A 27,186-nucleotide genomic window follows, 5' to 3' on the forward strand; every position below is an offset into this window, starting at 1 on the left:
AGGCCTGTGCCTGGTTCCTGGTTTGGGAGGAGCCTGGTGCTGAAGCGCAGAGGCTCAGTGGGCTCCTGGGCACCTGTGCTGCTGCCCTGTTGGGAAGGACCTCGCTCTGGGTGGGGCAGTGTCTGAGGCGTCTCCCCAGGGTCAGCCTCCTGGGCCCCTCCTGGCCAGGTGGATCCTGTCCTGGCAGACAACACGGGCAGGTGGCTCACTGTCCCCTTTGTCACCAAGCTGTGTATGATGTCCACCCAGTGGCACCTGATAGAAGCCCTGTCCCCGTCCTGGGCAGTGAGTTCCTGTCAAACAGGGTCTTGGAGGGAAAGAGAAGAGAGGGACGTGAGGCGCTGGCACCTCCTTTGGTTTCTCGCAGTGCTGGGGACAGAACCCAGGGCTTCTACGAGCCAGGCAGGCACCCTGCCACCGACCCGGGCCCAGCCTTCCTTCTCCTCCTGGAGGCAAAGAGTCCCCAGGACCCAGGAAGACCCTGGAAACTGAGGACGGCTGCTTCAGGAGGCAGCTAACACCACGGGTGGCCCTAGAGTTCTAGCAAGTTCTGTTCCAAGATGACCTGGAGTTGCTTGGCACAGCCTGGGGTTCCCTGCAGAGCCAGCCATCACACAGCTCAGGTCCCTGGGCCCCGGGTAAGAGACCCAGGTCAGGAGACCTGCAGCCACCGCCTCAGGTAGAGCCCCTGGCCCCTGGTCCAAGCTCCTGCCTGGGGCTGTAGCCCACGGCACCGAGCTCTTTCTAAGCCCGGAATCCACCTCTACTGCTGCTCCTGAGACCAGGGTCACCAGGTCCACAGGGCCACAGCGCTGCCTGCAGGCCACGGTCCCAGCTAGGGAGGGGCCAGGGACACGCATACTCCAGGCAGTGCAGGGGGTAGGGAAGGACCCAGGGTCATTGGCTGGGCCCTGCCGTGTGTAGTTTGGAAGTTTCTGTCACGTGTGGTATCAGGAAGCGCACACAGGGACAGGTCCTGGCGCTGAGGGAGCCAACAGGAAATGCCAGGTGCACCTTTGGGATCTCCCCGCATTTCCAGGACCATCAGGCGCTAGGGCAAACAACTGAGGTTCTGAGTGCGTGAAGGTGCCCCAGCCGTGCCCGCCTGGCGGCCCCTCGAACTGTATTCTCTGGGGGCAACTCACCTGTGGGCTCTTCCTCCTACTGCACGAACCTTGCACCTGTGGGAGGAGTCAGAGAGACCCAGGTGGCGTGGAGGCCGGGCAGGCACTCTAAAGACCCCCGGGGCCCGAGCACAGCAGCCCCACCCTCTGCCCAGACATTGCCCCAGGTCTTGCCCTGGGCAGGGAGTGGACTCCCAGGTGAGGGGCTCCTAGGCCTCCTGCTTTTGAGGGAAGATGCTCTTTCAGGGCACGTGTGTGTCCTGGCTCAGGGGCCCTGTGACAGCCTGCCTGGGACAGCAGGGGGACTGTGGGCATGGAAAGTGTTTCGGGTGGCCACACACTGGGAACCCCTGGAAGCAGCTGCCAGGAGGCTCTTCCCTGGGGCTAATACTGGGCTCCACTAACCATCTCCCCTTCCTCTGCCCTCCTGGGCGAGCAGGCAGGGCCTCTACGTGGCCATCGGGGCAGTACTGTGGCCTGCAGCTTCTGCGACTCCATCTCACCCTCGGGATCTCTCCTCCTGCAGCACAGGACCCAGCCAGCCAGCCTGGCCAGTGACTTGGTAGCCGCGGTCAGCCTTCCCAGAAATCAACCCCATCGCAGTCTCTAACTTGGAATCCGTCATTCCCCATGCAGCTGGGAGGGGGCGGCTTCCAGGCTGCCCCTGGGGTTGGCCCTATCAGGAACACAGCCCCTGAGAGATGACCGGCCTCTCACCCACCTCCTGGGGGCTGGGTAATGCTTTTAAATGAAACCCACATTTCCGCATTCTGGAAGTGGACAGCTGGGCCTGGTGCGCACCTGTGTAGCTGCGACGGGGACACCTGGTTCTGCACAGGCAGCCTGTGGCCACAGCCACGATCACCATCACCAGCAGGATGGCAAGGGCGCTGAGGACGGCCGCACTCCCCGCCTGGTGGGGACGCACTGGGCTGTCTGTCACCATGGCTGGGGGGTCCCAGAGGAGACACTAAGAGTGAGCCCTGCAGGGGAGTGCTCCCAGGGACCGGCACCAGGCGGTCAGCTGTTCCTTACAGTGGGGCTCCCCGGCAGGCCCAGCCCTGACACAGGGCCCTAGAGGGGCTTCTTAAATGGAGGTGAAATTCACGTTTCACGGACCCTTCCACAGTGGGCGGGTCAGTGCTGTCCAGTGCTCATGGCAGGGGGCAGCAGCCTTCCAAGGAAACCTGGTACCCACAGGCAGCCCCTCCTGCTTTCCCCTGTGCCCCACCCCTGGCCCCTCCACTCCCCTGACGGAGCACCACCTGCTCTGGGTCCTTTCTGTGAACGGACCATACCACGTGTGGCCTCTGCGGACCAGCTTTGGCCACTCGGGCACGATGTCCTCGGGGTTCACCACATGCAGCCTGTGTCAGCACCTCATCCTTTTGACAGCTAAGTGACACTCCGTCATGTGATGGCCACAGTGTCCAGCCAGCCATCTGTGGTGGGTGCTTGGGGCCCTGTGGCTGTTGTGAACATGCTGGGCATCCACAGGCACTCGCCTGAGTCCCTGTCCTGGGCAGATAGGAAATGGAACCGCTGGCCACCAGTCTGCCTTCGTCAGCAGTGCATGAGGCCCTGCCCGCCGTCCTGGCCCATCAGAGGGTGGTCCTCACAGGGAAGTCAGCCATGCCATCCAGGGGCGCTGGATACAGATGCCAGTGTGTCTCCAACACCAGAGATCAATGCCCTCAACCACAGGTTGCCCTGAATGTGACTCAGGGTCACCTAGAAGCTTTGTAACACTGTCTTAGTGGGGTGGCACACTCCTATAATCCTAAAGACGAGAGAGGCTGAGCAGGAGGGTGGCAAGTTTGAAGCCAGCCTGGGCAGCACCCTGTCTCACATTAAAAAATATAGTCTATAGTCCCAGCAGCTCAGGAGGCTGAGGCAGGAAGATCACGAGTTCAAAGCCAGTCTTAGCAACTTACCAAGTCCCTAAGCAACACAGTGAGATCCTGTCTCTAAATAAAATACAAAATCGGGCTGGGGATGGGGCTGGGTGGCAAAGCACCCCTGGGTTCAATGCTCAGGACTATAAACAAAACAAAACAAAAAAACATTGTCCTGCTGCCAGATGCCAGGGTCCGGGCTGGGCTCCAGGTGACCCACTGTGCAGCTGAAACTGAGCTTGCGAGAACCCTGGGCTCCACCTGCCCGGGCTGCCTGGCAGGAGGCAGCAGCCAGAAGCTCTTGGTGCTGCCCTCATCCTGCTCCAGGGGGGCCCAGACCGTGCGCATGAGGCCAGGGGCTGCAGCCGGATTCTGAGGGAGGAAGGAGGAGCCTGCTGGGTGCTGGTGGTCAGGGCCGCTCCACCAGCTTGGGCCTGGGCAGCCCAGGCCCCACTCAGCGGCCTGCACTGCTCTGACATTCACCTGCATTTCCACTTTCACTGATCCTGCAGGTTACGTAGCAGATCCTGTGGGTGGCACCCCTTTCCTGCAGCTGGCAGGGCCCACAGAGTCTAGGCTGCAGCATCTCCCACCTCCACCTTCTGTGTCCCATCTGACAGTGGTGACAGGGACACAGACTGGGAGAGCCTGCACTCCAAGCACAGGAGGACCTGGCCAGCAGCGAGGCCCAGCCCAATTCCCCGTGTGGGGGCTCATTCTTCTCAGGGGCCTCAGGGGCATGTGCCCGGGGCAGAGCGCTTGGGGCTGCACAGGGGTGGCTCCACCCTGGCCAGCTGCTGCCTAGTTTTGTGGCTTCTGAATTGTCACACAGTCCTTTCGGAGCCTCAGTCCCGCTGGCCACGCAGCTCTGCAGGTGAAGCTGAAGCTGGGGAGGACGGGGCAGCGTCCTCTGCTCTGAAACTGTGGGTTTCCCAGTCACCACCACCTGCCCTCACCTTCCTTCCTCTCAGCCACCTTTCTGACGCCACTGCACGGTCCCTGTAGGGCCTCTCCAGTCCCCACAACCCCCTGCCTGGGCCTCACCTGTCCCCGTGAGGTTCTGGTGCAGAAGCGCATTCTCTATGCAGCAGCCGACGTTCACGCTGGGCGCCCAAGGGATCCTCAGGACGCTGACCACATCGTACAAGCCCCGCTGGTTCAGGGAGACCGTGTCGTTATGCAGGGCCTTGTCCAGCTGGCTGTCGTCCGTCTTGTTGATCCAGTACACGCTGGGCCTCGGGTAGCCGTCTGTAGACACTCAGGTGAAGGTGAGCTCCTGCTCTGCAGAGGGGCGGCTAGGCGTGCTGACCACCGGCATGCTGTAGTTGGCTGCAGGGGAGGGAAGGGGGGTGAGGGAGGCCAGCTTCTGCACCTCAAGATGCGGAGGGTGCAGGTGCCAAGGGCCAGGGCCGGGGAAGGTGGCCCCTGTGGCCCACCCTGGTAGAGCGGCCAGATCAGGGCTGTGGTCTGAGCTGCCAGCACAGGCCTGCATGGACACCCAACTGGGGAGCCACTGAGCCTAGCAAGCAGTATCCTGTACCTAGGGCCAGTTCATACCCCTCATTGGATCTAGTATTTCTCACAAGTGACACTGCCGTCTCCTTGCTGAGCTGTGCCCTGACCGTGGTTATCTTTAAAATTTCCTTGAATTCTGCTGGACATAGTGGCACATGTCTATAAGACCAGCAGTTTGGGAGGCTGAGACAGGAGGGTCACGAGTTCAAAACCAGCCTCAGCAACTTAGTGAGGCCCAAAGCAACTCAGTGAGACTGTCTCTAAATTTTATATACATATATAGAGAGTTCAGGGTTGTGACCAGGAGTTAAGCACCCCTGCGTTCAACCCCCCAAATCCTTAAATTCTCATCTCATTTTGTGTTTTATAGCACTGTCTTCTAATTCATTTTGAAAAATCTAGCTCGAGCTGAAGAGTTCAAGGCAGCTGGCAAGGCTGGGGGTTCTGTGAAACCAGGAGGTCTCAGGTTGAAGTCCTAAAACTGACCAAGTTTTCACCCACTGCCTCACAGGTGGGAGAAACCCAGTAACCAAGACAGGACTTTCTTCCCTGAAGGGAGCAGGCTGCTGGGCCAGGGCTGGGTTCTGGGAGCACCTTCTCCAGGACGAGGTGGGTGAGACCTGCGCTCTGCTTTGCAGCCTCACCTGCCACGTGCAGTGTGACCACGGCTTCCAAGATCCTTCCCAGCTCTAAGGACTTCCTAAACACCAGGCACTTGAACTTCTGCTCGTCCTGGGGGGTGACATTGCGCAGGTGCAGGGAGAAGTCCCCCTGCTGCATGCTGTCCAGTGACAGGTGTGCCCTGTTTTTGTAGTGGCTGTCCTCGAGGCCTGTGGAGCTGTTCTCGGGGAGGTAGTAGGTCACCACTGCGTTTGACTCGCTGACTTGCCAGTAGACAAACAGGTCGTCTAGGTTGAAACGATCTGTTCCCGGGTAGACGCAGCTGAGTTTGACGTCACTGCCCACCAGGGCCCTGACTTCCTCTGCTTCAATAACTGCAAGAGTCCAAAGATGAGATGGATATTCTGAGGGTGACTCCCAGCCCATGGAGTCACCCAGACTTCTGGGTTACAAGGCTCAGACACTGATCCTGACACATTCAAGCAGAAAAGGAATGTGTTGATAAGCTCCACCCAGGAGGGCCAGGGGCCCAGGTGGCAGCTCAGATGCTGGCTCCGACAGGGCACAGCTGGCATGCAAAGCCACCACTGGGGGAAGCCAGGAGGGTGCCTGGGCTGCTCTGCACTATTTCTAAAATCTGGCATGCAAAACAGAACGATTTCTCGACATTATAAAGTCATTGTGCTCATGACAAAAGTTCACACAACATACAGAGGTGCTACCATTTGCACAATCACTTAACTGCCTGGCTTAGACTGGAAGGCTTGGTGGGCCTCGGCTCTCTGCTGCAGGGCCACATCATTGCTTCTGGCTCTTTTCAAACCTCAGAAAGGCTGACTGGGACAGAGAGGCTGGGGGACAAGAAGCCCCTGAGTCAAAGGAACTGCATCTACCTACCCTGAGCATGAAATCAAAGAACTATGGCCTTTGGAAAGGCAGTGTCCTCTGTGGCCTTCTGTCCTGCACCAGCCTAGGTGTGAGGCCCAGAGGACCCTGGCAGGAGGTGGTGAGGACCTCCCGAGGCCCTGGGTGTGAGGCTCTCACAGCTCTACATGAGGTCTGGAGGCTGGGTAAGGCTTGGCTGGGTAGAGCACCCTGCATTAAGCACTGACTCACCAGCTTGCAGGCCACTGAGGAGGAGCAACAGCAGGCCAGGACTGGAACAGAAACGAGGGAAGGCAGGTGAGCTGCAGGTCTCCGCTTCTCCTTCCCAGGAGCAGGGGTCCGCCCCCGGGAGGCCCTGGCTCCGTCACAGAAATGTGAATTCGCTGTCTGGAGAGGTCCTGGGCTTCCCTGCACGGGGAGCTCAGGGAGAGGGGCCTGGACCACACCTCCCTGCCCCGCAGAGCAAGACCTCAGGGCTTCCAGCCCAGATCCCCCAGACCACCATGACAGTGAGTAAAGAAGGCTTGGGAGCCGCGGCCAGGTCCAGGCTTCTGCCTCCGGAGCCGCCTTGCTGGGGAACCACAAGAAACCGCGGAAGGCCGAGCGAAGCTGCTGCCGTCCCGGCTCCCACCGCCCCCTGCTGCGCGGCCCGCAGCACCCCCTTCCCTGGTTTGGAACTGTTAACGCGGAGGGGGGGTCCCAGGTGTGTGGGGAGAGGCCGTGTCACTAAACAGTGGGCACTTGCTGGCCTCCGAGGTGTCACAGGGTGTCACATCCTCCCTCCTTCTGGGAAATCAGCGGAGCAGCGGAGAAGGGCGGCTCGCGGTGCCCGCGCCGGGGTGCGCCTCCCGCTCTGCGCGCAGCCTACTCGGTCCCTGCCTCCGCACAGCCGCCTGGCACGCCCACGCCCCGCCCGCGCGCCGGTGCCCGCCGCCGGCCCAAGCCGCCCCCTGCCGTCTACACCGCAGGTGCCCGCACTTCCCTCCTGGGCCTGCAGGTGAGCCCGCGAGCCCCGTGGGAGCCGCCCGGAGCTGGGGACGCGCGGGACCGCTGCCTTCGGGGCGCTGTCGGCCCCACTTCGGGCGGGGACACCGCGCCCTGCCCGCGCTCCCTTCCCCGCACCGCAGGGCGCGGCCGTAGGGGGGCTCACCTCAGCAGCATGGTGGGCACCGAGACCTGGGGCGCCGAGACCTCGGGCGCCGAGACCTGGGGCCGCGGAGACCGGCTCTAACTGCGTTCCCAGTTCCCAGGGCGCTGCGGAGGCTCTGAGCGCCAGCGCGCGGCCGCCTGGGTGCAGCCCTGGTCCCCGCCCCCGGCCCGGCCCTCCCGGACCGTGACCGCCCCGGGAGGAGGCGGGGCGCGGCGGAGAGGAAGGTCGCCCTCTGGCTCCACAAAGTTAATCTCTACCCAGGCCCGCGTTCCAGTCGGCCCAGTGCTGGACAGGGCCAGGTCCTCCAGGTCACGGGGACACGGGCCAGGGCTGTAGGTGCCCGGGGAAGTCCCGGGAGAGTCCCGGGAGGGTAGCTGGGAAAGAGCGGCCAGAGATGTGGCGGTTGGGCCCTAGGACACTGAGCTTTCCCCACCGCTGCGCTGCCCAGACTGGTTCACACCCTGGCCCCCACCCTGGCCCAATGTTCTAGCCCTGCCTTCCCTGAGGGTGAGTTATGAGAAGCCCCAGATCTGAGCCAGGGGCCCAAAGTAGACTTCTCCAGGTGGACAGTAGGTGAACCACACCCAATGACTGTTTAGGACTGGACCAAAGGTAGGGAGGGCAGGCCTGAACTGACACCCCCTGCACACCCAGTTTGTTCCCCGAACCTTTGTGGGGTCTGATGGGGCCCCTGGTACAGCATCTTTGCATACGAGAGGCTCTGAGAAGCCCACTGCTTGGACCTGGGTAAACCTTGAACTCCTGTGTTGGCCAGTGTTGTCTGGCACCTGGTCTGCGGGAGACTGCTGAGCTCTGGGCTGTGGTGGAGCCCACTTGCTCCCCGCCCCCCGCCCCCAACACACAGTACTGGGCCCTCCTCTCTGCTGACTCAGTGCTCCCTCCTCCTTCCCAGGCCAGGTACAGAGGTACTGCCAGACTGGTGAGGAGGTGGGCCAGGAGGGGACAGGGTTCCCTCCCTGTAGGTGGCAGGTCTGGAGGTCCTGATCTCCTGCGAGCAGCCGAGGGCTGTAGCCTCTCTATTCAGTTCTGCCCCACCCCAGGCCTGCTGCCCAGGCTGATGGTGGAGCAGGGGCAGCCTTTGTGAAGGCAGAAAGCTGGGAGCCTGTCCCTGTGCCATTGTGCAAGGGGAGCTCCCGGAGCCCAGTCCCCATGCAGATTTCATTCATTCAACGAAGACCCGATGAGCACCCAGCACTGGCTAGTTCTCAGCACGCGGTAAAGAAGGCTCTAGTCTCTGCCAGCTGGACGCGGACAACCCATGCAGCTGTGGGACAACCAAGTGAAGACAGCCAAAAGGTGAGTGCCAGGTGGTGACGGAAGTTCCCGAGGAAAAGAGCAGGGACAGTGAGCATGTGGTCCCGAAGTCCCCAAGTCGGGAGTGGAGTGGGCATTTAGAGGCACTTCTTCAGGGAGGGGCCATCTTCCCTTTTGGTCAGGAAGCTCAGGGACTAGAGGACCCCTGCCCATGTTCAAGGGTCCAATGAAGGGGTCTGCTCTTGGGGTGGGGATGGGGAGCCAGAGAAGTGTCCTGAAGGAAAGGTGAATGTTGTCCCTGGACAGCAGGGTGCCCGCATAAACCAGATCGTGTGCCTTGGGATGGGTCCAGCTCCAGGAGCCAGGAACCAGTGTGGGCTGGAACACACGTGGCCAGGGCCTCTTCAGGGGCACACGGTCCACACACCCAGCATAGAGAGGTACATGATGTTGGTGGCCTCAGTCCCCTCCCCCGCCCCAGCTCGGCTCCAGCTAGCAGAAGACTGAGTTTGGGGAGAACCAGCCCAGCATCACTGGCCGGATGAGCAGAGCGGTCAGCCGGGCTGGGCAGCTGGCACCACCCATGCCTTCTCCTCCCAGGCCAGACTGCTGCCACTCCCCTCCCCTTGGTTAGGTGAGTCCCTGAGGCCCACACAGGGCTGTCTCTGATTGGGCAGGCCTGGGCTGGGTGCCCACCTCTGGGCCTATCACTGAGGCCCAGGGGCCTGCACTGTACTGATTGGCTGATGCCTGGGTTGGGGCAACGCCCCTTTTAGCACTACCCAGATCCCCCTCCACCCTGCAGCTCTCCAAGCCAGGCCTGGGCGCTGTGCTGCCTCACGGCAGTGGGGCAGTGGTAGAAGATGCTCGGGTGGCACAAGCATGGCTGGCAAAGGGGTAGGGGCTAGAGCTCACAGAGGTCTCAGAAACCACTTACTGCTGCTGGACCCACTAAACAGCAGAGACTCTGGATGGAGGGGCCTATTGTTCCTTGGGCACAGTAGGGAAGTGACACGGAATGCAGCTGGACTACAGGGGGCACCGTTGGGCAGCACCCGGGCGCTGTGGGGGAGGGGAACCAAGACCAGAGATGGTAAGCTCACGATGGGTTGAAATCCCAGCCTTGGAACTGTGCATCACCAGGCAAGTTAGTCAGCCCCTCTGTGCCTGTGTTTCCCATCTGTGAAGTGCAGATAATCACACCCTTGTGGCTCAGTGACCAGGTAATGCCTGCGAGTACAGTTGTGCGACTGTCCTAAATTAATGCACACCCTACAGGCAAAGGGTTCCAAACAGGACTCTGAGATGAAGGAGACATAGGAAACCCTTTGGGAGGCTTCCTTCCTGTGGCTGTGGCTCCCTTGACCAGGACTGCAGGCGGGCAGGGAAGCTCGGTGCTGGGGTGGGACAGGCCCAGGCCATCAGGACTGGGAACCAGAGGAACTGCAGTCCTGCAGCCTGGATCCGAGGTTCCCGGGCAAGGTTTGGAATCGCCTGGATGCCCCAACCTGCCCCCTGAACCCCAGCTGCACCCAGGAGCAGCAGGGCTCTGGGCCCCAAGTCCCACTGATGGGGGGGCCTGCCGCCACCTAATTTCAGGTCTTTCCCCCACACAGGAAGCACAGTCCCCTGAGAGTCACAGCACAGTGTGCCTCTGACATCCCAGATGACACTCGGAACCTGACTCCGGGCTGGGGAAGCCGATCTTTTCTCTTGGGGGTCTGCTCATTTCCTGAGTCTGCTGCAAGGAGTCAACGCAGACTTGGGGGCTTAAAAACAGCAGGGGCATCGTTTTTCCACAGTCCTGGAGGCCAAAGTCGGAGGTCACTGCTTCACCTGGAGGCTGAAGGGAGACGCCTCCCTGCCTCCACCCCCTGGGGTGCCCCTTAGCTGAGCTGCAGTTCTGGAGCCTCTCTGCCTCTCTGGTCAATGGCCGTCCCCTCTGCATGTGGCCAAGACTGCCTCTGCCCCACTCTGATTGCAAATGGGCCCACCTGGGTAACCCAGGAGGCATGTCGACTCAGGCAGTGGGGTCCTTCTCTGCCGTGTGAGGTAACACCCACAGCTCTGGGAGTCGGTCATGGGCATCTTTTGGGGGGTGATTTACAGCCGACTCCAGGGATCATGAATGGGGCCTTTGGGGAGGGTTAGAGTACACAGGAGGAGCTCCAGGTGGGGAGGATTCTGTGTGCACGTTTGAGAGTGCGGAGAGGACGCGGAGCGTGTCTGGAGACCTGAAGCCTGGCTCTCCTCCTTGCTCTAAAGCAGGTGGAGAGCAGGCCCTGGTTTTCTCTCTGTCCGTGCCACCAGTTATCTGGGTGGACGCAGCCTGGCCGCTACCAGCCCTGCACAGTGCTGTCATCCCCCACTGGGCAGCTGTGGTCACAGGTTCATGTGCACGGCTCAGCCAGCTTTCGGGATCAGTGTGGGCTGCAGAGCCTAGGCTACCAGGAGGGGTCTGTCTGCCCCTGGCTGAGCCCAGCTCTGCTCTCCTGCGGTGTCTCTGGCCCTCTAGCCTGGTTCTATCACAGCCCTCCTGAGTCAGCCCTGGACACGATACCAGTGCTGTCCATGTGCAGGGCTGTCCTCCTGGACGGAGAAAGTGCCCTGTTACACTGATCCAAGGGTGACCTCACTCTACTTCAAGGTGTTTCCAAGGATCTTCAACAGATCCAGTTTGAACCCCCCTTTCTTCCTCAAAGCATTGTACAGACCACGGAAAGCGTCCCCAAGTCCCAGTTGTGGAGTCCAGGACAATCTGACTCTGTTTAGTTGCTGTGTCTGGACTCAGGGGATGGGATGGTTCTAGCTACCTGAGAAACAGTCCTGTGAGATTCCTCACTCATGTGAGGCTGGGTCCAGTCGATGCCCTCCGTTGGGTTAAACTCCTCTGGGATGGGCACTGCCCAGGGCCCTGGGGAATCCTGCTTCAGCAAGCCATGCCATCTGGGTTAGGAGCCCAAAGGTCACAGACTTTGCAGGTAGATCTGGGTGGGCCCGAGCACCCTTGGCTCCGCTGGCTCTGGCTTTTCTACCAAGTGGGAATGTTCTATACTGGGGCGCTCGGGGCAGCCTGATAGGTGAGTGATTTCAACCATCAAACCAACGAAAATCCCATCTACAGGGGTGCACAGGGTGGGCACCTGGTACCTGGGGGGCTTTGCTTACACACAGAACACCAAAATATGACCAGCAGTCCTCCAGTGACACATCTATTGAACTTCTCAGTGGGAACACAGGTGTGCTCTCGGTGCCCTGTCACATCAGGATCCCATCACCACACAGGGCACCTGGCTCCTCTCCCCAAACCCAGAATGGAGCCCAGGAGAGCCTGCGACTCGAACCAAACAGGAGGTGTTCTGAGAGAAATACTTGAAATATTCTCGTAGGGGAAGAAAGCAGTTCTTCACGAGCGCAGATGGGCCCTGGGCAGCCAGTGTCCCTCGCTGTCCATCTTGAGCCAGCAGCAGGAGCTCCTCTTCTGAAGCCAGGGCCGAGTGCCTGCTGCCAGGGAGAGGGGCACAGTGAAGGCCAGACCCAGAGGGGCCCGTGGTGCCTGGCTCAGGAAGGGGCCAGGCTGGGCCCAGGAGGGAGGGAGCTGTGTGTCCATGGCAAAGCCTGGCAGGCGCCTCTGGACAGCTTGGGAAGGGGGCCAAATGCCGCAGGTTGTGGGCCAGGGTCAGGAGCACCTGCCATAGGTTACTTCTGTTTTGTGGCGGGCTGGTTTTCCGTTTGGGTCGTCCTGTGTTCAGTTGGTAGTGGGAGGGACTGAACCAGGCCTCACGCCTGCTGGGAAAGAGCTCCACCCCTGAGCCACATCCCCAGACCTTTCTACTTTTAATATTGAGACAGTGTCTTGCTAAGTTGCCCAGGCTGACCTGGAACTCGCAATCCTCCTGTCTCAGCCTGACTTCCGAGTCACTGGGGCTACGGGCGTGTGCCACCATGCCTGGCCACATGTGACTTCTAAGGTGTCATTCCTACCCCACTGCTGCTCCCTGGGTGAGCGGCTGGCGAGGAGTGCAGCCTGGCTCCCCCTGCAGGCCATTCTGGGCCCGAGCGATGCCCGTGCCCTGCTGCTGGACTTGGACCCACAAAGTCACACAGATACCAGGGAGGGACCTTCTCAGCCACCACCAGATATTGATGTGGTGTGGTGGACGGCATGCAGGCGGGGCTGTCGTCAGCAGGCTCCCGAAGAAAAATTAGTTTAAAAAAGTGGCTCACCTCACTTTGGCACCAAGCCAGGGAGGGCCAGGAGGGCGTGGGGTGGGGAGGGGCCACAAGCACCTCCCTTGACAGGCACGGGCCCTGGGGCTGTGCAGGGGCTGGGAGCCAGGAGAATGCTGAGGCTGGAGGGGAGTGGGGAGAAGTTCCCAGAAACTCACTCCTGGGCAGAGGAGAATGACTTAGCAGTCCTAGGAGGTGTGGTCCCATTGGCTGAGCACGTTTGAGCCTGCGTGAGTGTGCAGGTGTGCAGGCTGGTCCACCAGGAGCACGTGTGAGCCTGAGTGTGCAGGTGTGCAGGCCAGTCCACCAGGAGCGTGTGTCTGTGAGCCTGCGTGAGTGTACAGGTGTGCAGGCCAGTCCACCAGGAACATGTGTCTGTGAGCCTGTGTGAGTGTGCAGGTGTGCAGGCCGGTCCACCAGGAGCGTGTGTCTCTGAGCCTGTGTGAGTGTGCAGGTGTGCAGGCCGGTCCACCAGGAACATGTGTCTGTGAGCCTGCGTGAGTGTGCAGGTGTGCAGGCCAGTCCACCAGGAGCGTGTGTCTCTGAGCCTGTGTGAGTGTGCAGGTATGCAGGCTGGTCCACCAGGAGTGCGTGTGAGCCTGTGAGTGTGCAGGTGTGTGTGTCTGAGCATGCACAGGTGTCCTGGGGGTGGTGCAGGGTGCGGGGCTTCAGAATGCGGGGCCACATGGGGCACATTCTCGAGGATGAAGCAAGTGCTCTGCCCAGTATCAGGCTTTGCTCTGGGGCCCGGGCACCACCTTGAGGTCCTGAGGCAAGACCCTGGGAAGTGCTGGGGTAGAGAGAGACTTCAGCCTGCGGAGACCACCCAGCGGCTTGGGCGTGTGAGGTTTGCAGGTGGCCCCAGGCCTGGCTAGACTCAGCCTGACGCCCCAGGGCTGCTCAGCTTGGCTCTGCTGGTAACCCACTGACTCCAAGCCCGTGTCCCCCGTGAGCCCTGTGCCGGCTGTGTCCCTCCAGCCTGGAAGCCTCACGGCCCAGGAAGTACCTCTTCACAGCGGGGATGTTGGTCCACACACGCACGGCATTCTGCAGGGTGCTCCCGCGGACGTCCTGGAGGATCACGGGCTCTGTCTAAGGGACGGAGGGCGACACCAGTCAGCCTGACAGCCAGTAACCTCCTCCCCGTGGGTCCCCACGGTCTGCAGGTCTAGGCTAGCAGTCTGCCCAGTGCGTCCTCTACCTGACAGACCTTTGTCCTTACAAACTGCCCTCTGAGAAGAGAAGCAGGGTCATCGTGTTCTTAACCGGCAGATGTTTGGTCCCACGGGCCAGTGGCCTGCAGTCCCTCAGGGATCAGGAGGCTTTGCTGGCCAACAAGGGCTCCCCAAAGCGTGTCCACCCTCCTATTCTTGGCAGCAGTCCCACAGGCTGTCTCTAAGGCTGGTCACGGTCTCTGCAGAAGCCCAGAGAGGGGGAGGCAGAGCCGGCGTGTGCCACAGTGCGGGGGAGCCAAAGAAGGGAGAATCGGAGGCGGGAGGCCCTTCTGGGTGACCTGACTCCACCCCCCTGATCCGACAGCTCCCCCGGGGAGCAAGCAGCCCACCAGGGTCATAAGGGTGCACAAGCTGGCCAGAGCCACACTTAGGTTTCTTGCCCTCAGCAGAATAAGGCCCACGGCCGGATGGGGATGGCAGACGACCCAGGACTTTCCTTCCGTGCTACTTTGGAGTTGGGACCAATTAACTCTGAACTCCCAACCTGTGTGCCAAACAAGGGAAAGCGGTATTGTTGCAGCCCTCTGTCTGTCCTGACGGGTGCCTGGCTTAGCAACGTGGTGTTTCAGTTGGGCCCACAATTACTGACGGCAGGAATAGGGATTTTTTTTTTTTTTTGGTAAAACAATGCAATGAACCAATCTGATCCCAACTGCTGATATGTGACATTATGTTGTTGTTTTTTTAAATGCTCAGATTTCCTAATAAAGAAGAAAGCAAGCAACAGGGTCGTGAGGCCACTTTGCTTAACTCTGTAGAAATAACCTAAAAGTTTAAATGGATCATATTCTAGGAAACGTGACCTCCCGACACTGACTGCTGAGACAGGAGATCTCCACGGACCGTTTGCACAGCAGCTGTAGCTGTGGCACAGAACGCCGTCTGCCTCAGTTATTTTAGGGAGCAGGTCCCACATAGACACCACAGCCCGCCAGGGGCCAGGGGACAAGGGAACCGCCACGACCCCTTTCCCGCTGTGGGTGGAACCCTGACGGCGTGCCCTCCCACAGTGCAGGCGCTCACCACTAGGAGTCTGCTCTACACTGTGTCCTCTCAGTCACTCTCGTGGATAAGACTCCCCAGGTAACCCACAGACACCCGAGACCACCGTTGATAAAAACGCCTCAACCAGCGAGAATCAGCAGAAACTCCCCTCAGCCTCCAGCACGCTGCGCCTCGGCCTCAGAGCCAGGGTCCCTGCCCTGTGGAGGGCAGGGGGACACGGGGTATCCCCATCACGGCCAAGGTCCCCGAGACTGGCAGCTCCATGAGAGAAGAGAAAGAGATCGCAGGTTTAGGACCAGGAGGAACACTGTCACCGTCACTGTCTGAACACACACAGCAAGTCTCACTGAATCGAATGAAAACCCTCAGCCCACGCGGCCATCCAGCCACCGGGCAGCGGGGGCCATCAGCACAGAGGCCAGTTCCACGTGTATAGACCAAGCCAGTTGGAGGGCCAAGAGGGAGGTGGCCGCCAGGAGCAGCAGGCAGGAGACCCCGGGGTACGCTAAGGACTGAGGGAGCGCTCCCACACCGTGCCCACTGCTGAGGGACCGCTCCACGAGGGTGGTCGGTGACACATGTGGCAGCCACCTTCACCCTCTGACCAGAGAGCCCCTCTGGAGTTGGCCACGGACGGCACCTCTGTCAGAGCCAGAGGCAGGAAGTGCCTGGTCACCCACCCACAGGGAGCGGCCACATGCGCCCACCACCCCAGGAACCCACGCAGCACAGGGACAAGACGGAGGGGTGCTGCTGCCAGGGAAGGCCACTGCAGCTGGAGGCCAGGTGCCAGCAGCAGGGCGCTACAGGGGGCTTTTCCTATCGTGTTGGACCTTGGACGAGGGCAGGCGCCCTGTGAGAGGAGCACCAGGCTGGCCAGGCTGACCCGTGAGGAGGGGTCCACGGGAGGGTCCGGGTGTTAAAATCCCCACTAAAGCCACACCTTCAACTTGAGTCTGTGCTTCTGCACATCCTCCCCCTGCCCCAGCCGAAGCCCCAACACTGGGCGCCCCTCCCTGCCTGCCTGGCTCACCCTCAAGTCACCCGCGAAACCCCCAGCAGTGGGGGCTGCCCTCGCTGCACCCGTGGCTGGCCACACTGTCCCCACCCCGTCGCGTCCCTTCTGGGATCGGGAGCATGAACTCCTTCCTGGGGGAGGTCAGGTGGCCGCGACTCCACTGCACTTCCCCTGCCAGAGCCATTCCCAGAGCTCCGCCACGTCTGGCCGCGTGGGCTCCGCCACAGCCCACGGGGCTGCTCTGGTGGTGCCAATTCAGACGCGTGGACAGAGGAGCAAGGCCGTGGTGCCCCTGCCTGTGTGGGTGTGTGGGGTGAGCACGTGTGTGAGGCACAGAGGGAGCATGCGTGTGGCATGTAGTATGTGGCACGTGTGAGTCCTGGTGTGTGTGTATGTGTGCAATTGTGTGTGTGAGTCCTGGTGTGTGTGTGTGTGTTTTGTGCAGTGTGTGTGTGAGTCCTGCTGTGTGTGCGCTGTGTGTGTGATTCCTGGTGTGTGTGTGCAGTGTGTGTGAATCCTGCTGTGTGTGTTGTTTTAGTGTGAGTGTGTGAGAGTCCTGGTGTGTGTGTGTATGTGCAGTGTGTGTGTGTGAGTCTTGCTGTGTGTGTTGTTTTAGTGTGAGTGTGTGAGCGTCCTGGTGTGTGTGTGTGTGTGTCCTGCTGTGTGTGTTGTTTTAGTGTGTGAGAGAGTCCTGGTGTGTGTGTGTGTGCAGTGTGTGTGTGAGAGTCCTGGGGTGTGTGTGTGTGTGCAGTGTGTGTGTGTGAGTCCTGGTGTGTGTGTGTGTAATGTGTGTGAGTCCTGGTGTGTGTGTTATGTGGGTGTGTGTGAGTCCTGTTGTGTGTGTTGTTTTAGTGTGAGTGTGTGAGAGTCCTGGTGTGTGTGTGCAGTGTGTGTGTGTGTGAGTCCTGGTGTGTGTGTATGTGCAGTGTGTGTGTGTGAGTCTTGCTGTGTGTGTTGTTTTAGTGTGAGTGTGTGAGCGTCCTGGTGTGTGTGTGTGTGTGTCCTGCTGTGTGTGTTGTTTTAGTGTGTGAGAGAGTCCTGGTGTGTGTGTGTGTGCAGTGTGTGTGTGAGAGTCCTGGGGTGTGTGTGTGTGTGCAGTGTGTGTGTGTGAGTCCTGGTGTGTGTGTGTGTAATGTGTGTGAGTCCTGGTGTGTGTGTAATGTGGGTGTGTGTGAGTCCTGTTGTGTGTGTTGTTTTAGTGTGAGTGTGTGAGAGTCCTGGTGTGTGTGTGCAGTGTGTGTGTGTGTGAGTCCTGGTGTGTGTGTAATGTGTGTGAGTGTGTGAGAGTCCTGGTGTGTGTGTGTGTAATGTGTGTGAGTCCTGGTGTGTGTGTAATGTGTGTGTGTGTGAGTCCTGTTGTGTGTGTTGTTTTAGTGTGAGTGTGTGAGAGTCCTGGTGTGTGTGTGTGTAATGTGTGAGAGTCCTGGGGTGTGTGTGTGTGTGCAGTGTGAGTGTGTGTGAGTCCTGGTGTGTGTGTAATGTGTGTGAGTCCTGCTGTGTTATTTTAGTGTGAGTGAGAGTCCTGGTGTGTGTGTGTGTGTGCGGTGTGTATGTGTGAGTCCTGGTGTGTGTGTGTGTAATGTGTGTGAGTCCTGGTGTGTGTGTAATGTGTGTGTGTGTGAGTCCTGCTGTGTGTGTTGTTTTAGTGTGAGTGTGTGAGAGTTCTGGTGTGTGTGTGTGTGTGCAGTGTGTGTGTGTGTGAGTCCTGCTGTGTGTGTTGTTTTAGTGTGAGAGTCCTGGTGTGTGTGTGTGTGTGCGGTGTGTATGTGTGAGTCCTGGTGTGTGTGTGTGTAATGTGTGTGAGTCCTGGTGTGTGTGTAATGTGTGTGTGTGTGAGTCCTGCTGTGTGTGTTGTTTTAGTGTGAGTGTGTGAGAGTCCTGGTGTGTGTGTGTGTGTGTGCAGTGTGTGTGTGTGTGAGTCCTGCTGTGTGTGTTGTTTTAGTGTGTGTGAGAGTCCTGGTGTGTGTGTGTGTGTGTGGTGTGTATGTGTGAGTCCTGGTGTGTGTGTGTGTAATGTGTGTGAGTCCTGGTGTGTGTGTAATGTGTGTGTGTGTGAGTCCTGCTGTGTGTGTTGTTTTAGTGTGTGTGAGAGTCCTGGTGTGTGTGTGTGCAGTGTGTGTGTGTGTGAGTCCTGCTGTGTGTGTTGTTTTAGTGTGTGTGAGAGTCCTGGTGTGTGTGTGTGCAGTGTGTGTGTGAGAGTCCTGGGGTGTGTGTGTGTAATGTGTGAGAGTCCTGGTGTGTGTGTGTGTATGTGCAGTGTGTGTGTGTGTGTGAGTCCTGCTGTGTGTGTTGTTTTAGTGTGTGTGAGAGTCCTGGTGTGTGTGTGTGCAGTGTGTGTGTGTGTGTGAGTCCTGCTGTGTGTGTTGTTTTAGTGTGTGTGAGAGTCCTGGTGTGTGTGTGTGCAGTGTGTGTGTGAGAGTCCTGGGGTGTGTGTGTGTGTGTGTGCAGTGTGTGTGTGTATGAGTCCTGCTGTGTGTGTGCAGTGTGTGTGTGTGAGTCCTGGTGTGTGTGTGTGTAATGTGTGTGAGTCCTGGTGTGTGTGTAATGTGGGTGTGTGTGAGTCCTGTTGTGTGTGTTGTTTTAGTGTGAGTGTGTGAGAGTCCTGCTGTGTGTGTTGTTTTAGTGTGTGTGAGAGTCCTGGTGTGTGTGTGTGTAATGTGTGTGAGTCCTGGTGTGTGTGTGTGTAGGTACCAGTGTGTCCCATGTGCCCGCTGGGAGGCAGGGCAGGAGGTGGCACCCCGGGGGCACGTGCAGAGAGCGCGGTGGTGGCGTGGGGTGGGGTCCAGCTCCTGTCTGCGCCTCTGTGCGTGGCCCCCCGGGAGGCCGGGCCGGGAGCTGGGTGGACGTGAGCCCCTGGAAGCCGGCACGTACCTCCAGGAAGCGAGCGGCTATGGCCTGCTCGTCCCCAGTCAGCAGCAGGTTGTCCACAAACATCCAGAAGAAGGTCTGCGCGCTGCCCGGCCGCGGCCGCGCGTACAGCAGGAGGCGGTGGAACTGGAACAGGTACCACCCTGCGGGGGGCGGTTTGGCTGTGAGGTGGGCGAGGGCTGAGGGCCTGGGTGTCCCCACCCCTTACACTTCTGTCCCCCTCCCAGGAGCAGCACCTGGCCAGGGCCGCAGAGGCTCACAGGTCCCGACCTTATCCAGAGAGGCCAAGGTTCAGCAAGGACAGGGACAGGGGCCCACACTGACCACTGACCCTGCCTTCCGCCTCGGACTCCAGAGCCTGCATGACCTGGAGGCCACCTGGTGGGCTGGAGGGCCTAGAGCGGGGCACGAAGCGGCCTTCGGGGTGACGGTAACCACTCTCTTGTCATGGCAAGGCAGGTGACCCACTGTACGTGCTAAGGGACGTGCTATGGGACCTGCCATGCGTCAGTGACAGCCCTCCACTGTTTAAACACACCACCGTTCCCGCCCTCCCTAAGGCGCTGCAGTGGGTGGGAGAGAGGAGAGGTGACAGGGCTGGGGACAGACGCCCTGGTGAGTGGAGCAGACCCAGCCCTTGAGGGCATCTTACCAGGAGAGTGGTCACAGGCGTGGCCCAGGGCGGGCGTCGAGCCGTACACGAGGTCGAAGGGGCCCCATTCCTCCACCTACAGGACACGGCAGGACACGGCTCGCTGGAGAATGTCCTTATTTAGTGGGACGCTGGTCACTGTGAGCCCCAGCGCTCAGCCCTGGGGCCGAGATGCCCTGTCCAATAGGATGTGGTGACTCCTCCCAGGATCCCTGGGGGCAGAGGAGCCCACAGAGCTGAGTCATCAGCAGCCACCATGCCCTCTGGGGCACACCCGGCACAGGGGCCATCTGAGAATGGCCACTGCTCCTGGGTGGAACCTTGGGCCCCTGGGACCATGGACTCCCCGCCACGGGTTGGTGTGCTGCCTGGGAAGCGGCCAGTCCACACAACCCCAGCACCCCGACAGTCAAGCCAGCCACATTCCTGCCCCCTCGGGGACGAAGGAGCTCTTCAACACCCACAGCCCCAGGCGCCTCGGCACCCAGAGGGCCACCCACGGTCAGCGACAACCCAGCCCCGGGTCATTCTCCTAGAAGTTCAAGAGACACCGGATACTGGACCCCACTTTCGATAGCCCAATCCAGAGTGGACCCTGAGCTGGGGCTCAGCTCAGCAGTGAAGCGTTTGGGGCAACAGGTGGGGTTCAATCCCGGCACCCCCAAGCAAACAGGAAGACGCTCCGGCAGCTCTGGGCAGCAGGGAGACCTGAGCCCGCCCTCCTGCTCCTCTTGCCTCTGTCCTGGGCCCCGCCTGGTGGCTGGGGTGTGAACAGAGGAGGGCAGGGAGGCGGGACAGCTGGGTCTGCTGTGGCACCCGGCTCTGTGGCAGGAGGCTGTGCCCTCCTTTAACGACCGCCCAGCAGGATGGGGTGGAAGGGGACTCAGCTCTGGGGAGCAGCCGCCAGCACAGAGTGGGACTCACCCGGAGAGAAGCCCCTGCGTGGACGCCCAGGTCCCACCGCCCATGGGAGGTTTTCAAATGATGGGCGGCCGTCGGGTCCCAGACCCTGCCTCTTTTAGAGGGTGGAGGGGGGGTCAGGCCCCCTGGCTGGGCAGCACCCCATCATGGGGCAGAAATGAGCCACTGGATTTTAGGATGTCTGGCCGGCTGCCCGGCTCTGTGCTGAGGGCAGTGCAGGCCCACGGAGCCAGGGAGCACCGTTCACTGGGCCCCAAGCCCTCGCTGGCCTGGAGGCCCCAGAGTGGCATCCAGGAGGCTCCCCTGACCCTGGCCTTCCCCACCCCCTACCTGGCCCTGTTGTCCCTGGCCTCAGTCCCCTGTCCTCCCTGAGCCGGGGTCTGGGAGCGCAGAGCCTACTCACATCTCTGCGCACAATGTTGGTGACGTCCTCCAGGTGCCTCAGTCTTCCCGCCTCGCAGCCGGGTTCCAGAAACCCCAGACTGGTTAGCTCTGGAGTGGGACAGACAAGGGCACAGAGGAGCTGCAAGGAGCCAAGTGGGCCAAGGTCCCACCAGGATGTTCCCCTCAGCCCAGCCACGTTGTTTCCATCGGCGGGCACCAGGAGAGGAGGGATCTCTCCTGTCTGGTGACCGCGGAAAACAAGCAGGCCTCAGAGTACCGAGTTCAAGGCCAGTCTGCCGCAGAACCAGGCACTTCTGCCACGCTGTCACTTCCTGGGCAGCGTGTCCACACGGCACCACTAGGCCAGCCAGTAACCCTGGGAGCAGGCCCAGCCCCTGTGGCCCCACCAGCAGCGAGAGCCTGGGCCAGCCAAGCCACTGCTGGTCTGTCTCAGGTGCCTGTCCCCAAGGTCAGTGACAGGATCACCGCCAGGGCACAGGCCTCCGCGGCATCTGTGCTGCTCCTGTCCTAGGGGCACCCACCCACCACGACCCTCTCTGGGGCTCTCCCGCACCTGCCAGGTGGGACTTCCAAGGGCACCCGCTGGGGGGTTGGCAGAGCTGCAGCCAGAGGGGCACACCCTGACGAGGGCGGGCGGGAGGGCTCGGAGGAGAGTGCAGCGAGGGTCCCACGAGGCTGGCTGATGGGGCCTCTGGGTGGCAGGCTGGCCGTCTGCCGCTGGGCGCACTGCTCATCACAGCACTGGGCATCCGTCATGCTCTGCCAGCCGCCTCTGTCCCCGCACCCTCCCTCCCCACCTGCCTCCACCTCCTCCTGGGTGGGCGCCCTACCTGGCCCTGCTGTCCCTGGCCTCCTGACCCCTGTCTGGCCTCCCTCCTGGCCTCCTGACCCCTGTCTGGCCTCCCTCCTGGCCTCCTGACCCCTGTCTGGCCTCCCTCCTGGCCTCCTGACCCCTGTCTGGCCTCCCACCTGGCTTCTTGACCGCTGCCCCCACTGGAGGCCTCCCCTTCCTTTGCTCAGGGCGTCCAGGAATGCGGCAGGCTGGGCGCTGCTGGTCACGCCACCTCCCCCACCCCCCCCACCTCCCCCCACTTCTGCAGGTCAGGGCACTCACCTTTCCCGATGTCCCCAAAGAGGGAGAGCACCCGCACGGGCTCCCTTTTCCAGGCTGGCACGGTTTTATAGATCTCCTGGGGACTCGCCTGGTAGAAAGGCCGTCATTCAGCCCCTGGTCCCAGAGCCTCGAGCCACAGGCTCCGGGTGGAGGAGCCCCCTGAGACGCACCTGCCAGGTGGAGGCCGGCCCCAGGAAGGCCTCCCCTGCCGCAGGCCTGGTCCTGCCCCCTCGGTGGGGGAAGCAGGCCTGCGGGGCTGTCCCTACCTCAGAGGAGGGGGCTGGGATCCCAGCAGAGATGGCTCTGACTCTGAGGCTCCAAGACCCGGGAGAGTGCACAGCAGTGGGGACTCCGGGCCAGAAAGCCCTCGGAGGGCTGGGCAGTGTGACAGCTGCCCGAGGTGAGGGGTTCCCCAGGCCCAGACCTGCTGCCTGTGATCTGTGGAGCTGAGAACTGGCACCCTGAGTCCAGACGCAGAAGAGCCATGCTGGGGACCCAGGACACAGACGTCTCTAAACTCTGTGTGTGGTATGTGGGGCACAAGGCCTGCCCACCCCTTCCAGGATGCCAGCCAGAGACGGACAGGGCCAGTGGAGACACCTGGCCAAGGTCAAGTGCACGACTCTCAGGGACAGGATGGAGCAGGGACCAGGGGCTCGTGTTGGGACATCCAGGAATGCGGACATCCGATCAGGCAGGAAGTAGGCAGTGGGGGTCTGGCTGCCCTTGGAGGAGGAGGGGCGGCCGGGGCCAGGGTCCCGGCTCAGCTCTGTGTCTGCACACACAGCTGTGGCAGCGGCTGGGACCCTGGAGGAAGGGAAGGCCTGGGGGCCTGCCCCCTCTGCCCAGGGTTGACCCCAGGAGCCACCTCCGCCTTTCCCTGGCTCCACGCCCTAGGTGGCATTTCATCACACTTCTGAAGGTCACTTCGTCTGTGTGTGTGTGTGTGTGTGTGTGTGTAATCCCTCCTGCAGCCTTGGAGCCCAGGGGTCTCCATCGTAGGGACAGGAAAGCTTTCTACTCTCAAGGTACCAAAGGGGGGCTCCATAAGGCACACGCTGGCCTTGCTTTCTGAAAAGCACCTAAGACACCTGCTCACCACTACGAGCAAGGCACACCTGCATCCACATGGCGTCTGTGAGACTGGAACATGTGTGCCACTGGTGTGCACGCACGTGGGCACGGCACAGGGCAGCTGGCACCTGCAGAGCCTGGTCTCAGCTGGACAGCTTCAAGACCCTCGCAGAAAAGAGCCCCAAGGCCAGAGTGGCCCCTGAGAGGAGGACCCCAGGGGAGGCAAGGCCACCCCGAATCAGGGTACATCCCTCCTGGCCTATGGCACCCCAGCCCACCAGCGAGCCTGAGGCTGGGCAGGGAGATGGCGACGCCAGCCTGGGGCTGCTCCCAGGAGCCCCTGCTCCCTGTCTCTTCCATAGGATGCGCCTGGCGGGCAAGCAAAGGCGGCCTCAACCCCGAGGAGCAGGAATGAGGACCCGAGGTCGGTCGAGCAGCTGGACGGCACCCCGCTCTCTGCTGGCTCCCCGCGAGACTTTCGCCCCTTCCAGGGAAGCTTCTGAGGGCCAGCAACAAACCAGGACAGACTGCAGGAACACAGCTCAGCAGGACAGACTGCAGGAACACAGCTCAGCAGGACAGACTGCAGGAACACAGCTCAGCAGGGAGTCCTGCTCAAGGTCCCAGTGGGGCTGGCTCCCCCTGGAGGCTGGAGGGAGGGGCACCGTAGCCCCCACCTCTGCTTCAGGAGGCTGCAGTGGCCCTGGGCACACCTGGGCCACGGACACGGGCACCCGCCTCTGCCTCAACCTCACGGGGCCTCTTCCTGTCTCTTCATCTCTGGAATCTCCCTCCCCTTTAAGACATCATCAGTCTATGCGTTTGGGGCCTCCTTGAATCCACAAGGGTCTCATCCTCAGATCCTTCCCCAGACGTCATGTGCAGAGACCCTATTTCTGAATAAGGCTGCGTTCAAGGCACCCAGTTTAGGACTTTGAGGACATAAGTCTGCACCTTCCATGAGCCCATGGTCCTGTCTGCTTGGTGTCTCTGGCCTCAGCTGTGGGAAGTGCTGTGTCTGACTCGCTGTCCTGGTTGGACCAGGAGCCCACGTTGGCCCAGAGCTGGCAGCCACTGTGGGGCTCAGAGACTGCAGAGGGCTGCCAGTTGGCTCTCTGGGTCCCTCCTTCGTGACTGTTGATGAGCAAGGCTCATCCTTGCTTGTAAGAAACAAAATCACCATGCTTCACTGATTCTGAAGAAATGGCCCGTCTGGTGGCACAAAGCCTGAGCCCTGTCCCTGTCCCTGTCCCAACCGATGGGCAGCGTGGAGCCAGTGGAAGCCACAGCGGCCTGCTCCTTACCACCTCGCGATCCTGGAAGGCCTTCAGCCGCTCACGCCACTTCCTCCTGCGCTGCAGCAGGCCACTGCGCGAGAAGGGCAGGCACAGGAAGCACACCCAGCTGCTCATGGCGTGGATTCTGCCCGCAGTCCCGGGGCCCACCAGGGTGTCCACACACTCCAGACAGTAGCACCTACAGAAAGCAGAAAACCAAGGTGACCCGGTGACCCTGCCCCCGAGGGCCTTGGAGGGACCTCCCTCCACTCATCTGAGAAAACAAACGGCCCTGCCCTTGTGTGCTGCGTGGGGGAGGTGAGGCCACAGGCTAGAAGGGACCCTGGTAAAGGTCCAGAGACGACGACAGTTATCTGAGGATCCCCTAAGCCGCCTGGCCTCCCCAAACTCTGCAGGAGCAGCCGCCGGAGCAGAACTCAGGGCCAGGCTCTGAAGAGCACCCCGCGGACCCGAGTGGGGAGCAGTGGATGCAGCCCAGGCTGGAAGGGCAGGGGTGAGCATGCCCCTGTGCGGCCCTGGTCATGACCCTCTAGACGGTCAGTGGAGGAACAGCAGTGTCTTGTCTGGGACAGAGGCCTCCGGACACCAGTCCACGTGCCACGGCTGCTCGCCATGGAGGTGTCTGAGAGGGACATGGAGGGGGGGAAGCATTGTTTTGGGAGGCCCCATCCCCCCACGGGAATAGTGGAGAAGAACAGGTGCCACCCCCGGGCCAGCCTCACCGCGGGCAGTCCGGGTTCTCGCAGATGAGCAGCGTCTCCCCGGAGCCGCAGATGGAGCAGGAGGACTGGTAGCCGTCCTGGTCGTACTGGAACAGGGCCTCCAGGAACCTGTCCTGGGCAGGCAGAGGTGGCTGTTGGCATCCCCCTCCTCCCAGAGGTGGGGCCCCTGCTGGACCCCCGCTTACCTTGCACGGGGCACAGATTCCCCCCTCAAACAGGGGGTGCTGCGTGTGCACCTGGAAGCTTCCACAGCAGAGGCAGATGTCTAAAGAGAAACAGAGCGAGGGGCTCGGCCCTCGGCAGAGTGAGGACTCGACAGGGTAGAGAAAGAGCTGTGGCGCCCGGTCAGGGGGAGGGACGGCAGGCCCGGGGGAGGGCAACCGTGTTCATGGATCGGACACCTTAATGTCACAAAGAGGCCAGGTGGGAGCCCGTCTCAAAACCCCAGCTGGCTGCGCCGCAGAGTTTGACACCTGATCCTGAAATGTGTACGGAAATGCAGGAAATCTGCAATCGGCCAATCCACAAGGCCAGAGGTGCCGGGGACAGGGAGGGGACAGGGAGCGGGGACAGGTTTTCTTTGGGGATGATGAAGATGCTCTAAGATTAGGCAGTGGGGAGGCTGCAGGACCCTGCTCTGTCAGCACCCTCAGAACCACTCCACTGTGCGCCTTCACGAGGCGCGGGAGTTGGGGGGCAGGTGGGGGAAGCACGCAGCACCCGCAGAGCGCCCAGCCTTCTTCCGGAGGCCCCAGAGGCCGAAGCCGCCTTTCTCCATCCTCCCTGCGGCCCGCGGCAGGCGGTGGGGAGCTCACCTTCTATGTTCCGCTGGTTCACAGTGATTTCATAGGCAATGAGATCTGCAAAGAAGGCAAGAGTGGCCCTCCCTCCTCCTACCTCCTATGGGGTACCGCCACAAAGGAATGCCACTAATGTGTCCTGAAGTCACAGGGGCTGGGGACCTCACCCCCTCCCCTGCCTGACTGTGGCCACCTCGCCCCCTCCCCTGCCTGACTGTGGCCTGGCCCGCCCAGCTGGGTGGAGGAACCACAAGTGGATATTCCAGATGGTCCAGGCCTGAGGGCAGCACCCTATGGGGAGGGTCCAGTAGGTGGACGAGAGCTCTCACCTCTGCCCAGCTGGACTGAAGAGGGGGATGACCGCCCGCCGGAGCCCACCAGGATGACATCCATGCTGTGCTCAGCCTCCAGGACTGGGGCCACCGTGGGGAGGGACACAGGACGCCAGGCAGAAGGAGAAAGCCATCAGCTGTGAGCCTCTGACGGGAGCCCAGTGGGCCTGGCCCAGCAGTAGGGAGACAGAGCACCAGCCATGCCAGCCACCCCCACTCCGTGACCCCTACCCACCCAGCCAGCCAGCTGGGTGGCCCCTGGGTGCCCCTCACTGGCCCAGTTGGGCCAATTCCTCACAAGGGACCAAGGCACCAACGTCCCCTGCAGCCCCGGGCTGCCTCTGACCCCTCAGGGACCCCACGCTCCTGCCTCCCAGTGTCCCCACGCCCCAGCCAGGGGCCCCTGGGACAGTCCTCCCAGCCTGCACCCAGGCCTGATGGCCGCCGGGAGGAAGAAGGGCCCGCTGGTCTCACAGGGCTGCTGCCACTGCGCCCCGTCCAGGAGTCTGTCTGGGTCCAGGTCAGAGCCCAGGCTGTCTGCAGTCAGGGTCCCAGAGGGGGAGAGGGCCATGAGGTCGGGCCACAGCGCCTCCCAGTAAGTGGGGGACTGTCCAGGACCCAGGTCCAGGGGCGGTGGGCAGCTGAGAAGAGGTGTGAGGAGTAGGCTCTGGCCTGATGCGGCTGGGGTATGGGGAGGGGTGAGGGGCTTCTGCAGGGCACAGAGGACCCCGTGGGGAATTAGGGGGCAGGAGAGATTCCTGGGGGGAGGGGTCTCCAGAGTGGGTGGGATTAAGAGCTCAAGAAGAGCGGCTGGAGAATGGGGGTCCCGGGCAGGATGGGGGTGATGGTGGGGGCGGGGTGCTCAGGGGCTGGGCGCTGGGGGCGGGGCTTGGGCAGCTCAGTGCGTGGGAGTGCTCCAGGGCAGGGTGGGCTGGGGTGGCGGCAGCATGGGGGTGGAGCTCCGGGAGCAGGGCTCAGAGCTGGGTGGAGGTGGGGGGCTAGGGGAGGGGCGGGAGGGGGTCCGCAGTGGGGGCTGTGGAGTGGGGG

The 27,186-nt window shown here is 61.3% G+C and overlaps 2 protein-coding genes and 1 long non-coding RNA gene across 3 annotated transcripts; all 3 read right to left on the reverse strand.

Annotated features, from left to right (window-relative positions):
* Nucleotides 1–194: 194 nt before the first annotated feature.
* Nucleotides 195–2,048, reverse strand: LOC308653367. The gene is made up of 3 exons (XR_014023039.1): nt 1,926–2,048; nt 1,146–1,181; nt 195–307 (listed from the first exon to the last, which is right to left on the reverse strand). It is a non-coding gene; the product is annotated as an uncharacterized lncRNA (long non-coding RNA).
* Nucleotides 2,049–2,175: 127 nt separating this feature from the next.
* Nucleotides 2,176–7,326, reverse strand: LOC308653357 (ICOS ligand-like). The gene is given in 6 exon segments (XM_081301953.1): nt 2,176–2,794; nt 4,064–4,277; nt 4,281–4,348; nt 5,179–5,529; nt 6,272–6,312; nt 7,191–7,326. Coding segments are annotated over 6 exon segments (729 nt in total). The 5' UTR covers nt 7,202–7,326; the 3' UTR covers nt 2,176–2,750.
* On the reverse strand, nt 7,268–26,710 carry LOC308640794 (DNA (cytosine-5)-methyltransferase 3-like; the record flags this gene model as incomplete). Its single annotated transcript, XM_081278664.1, has 14 exons — nt 7,268–7,564; nt 11,279–11,411; nt 11,775–11,969; nt 13,702–13,787; nt 18,825–18,964; nt 19,474–19,549; nt 20,798–20,886; nt 21,914–22,001; nt 24,292–24,463; nt 25,008–25,120; nt 25,193–25,272; nt 25,823–25,867; nt 26,137–26,220; nt 26,614–26,710. The coding sequence occupies 14 exons, from the start codon at nt 26,708–26,710 to the stop codon at nt 7,268–7,270; spliced, it is 1,695 nt and encodes a 564-aa protein (XP_081134790.1).
* Nucleotides 26,711–27,186: the final 476 nt, after the last annotated feature.

The sequence above is a fragment of the Spermophilus citellus genome (genome assembly GCF_964194105.1).
Source record: "Spermophilus citellus genome assembly, chromosome: 1".
NCBI classification, from domain to species: Eukaryota; Metazoa; Chordata; class Mammalia; order Rodentia; family Sciuridae; genus Spermophilus; species Spermophilus citellus.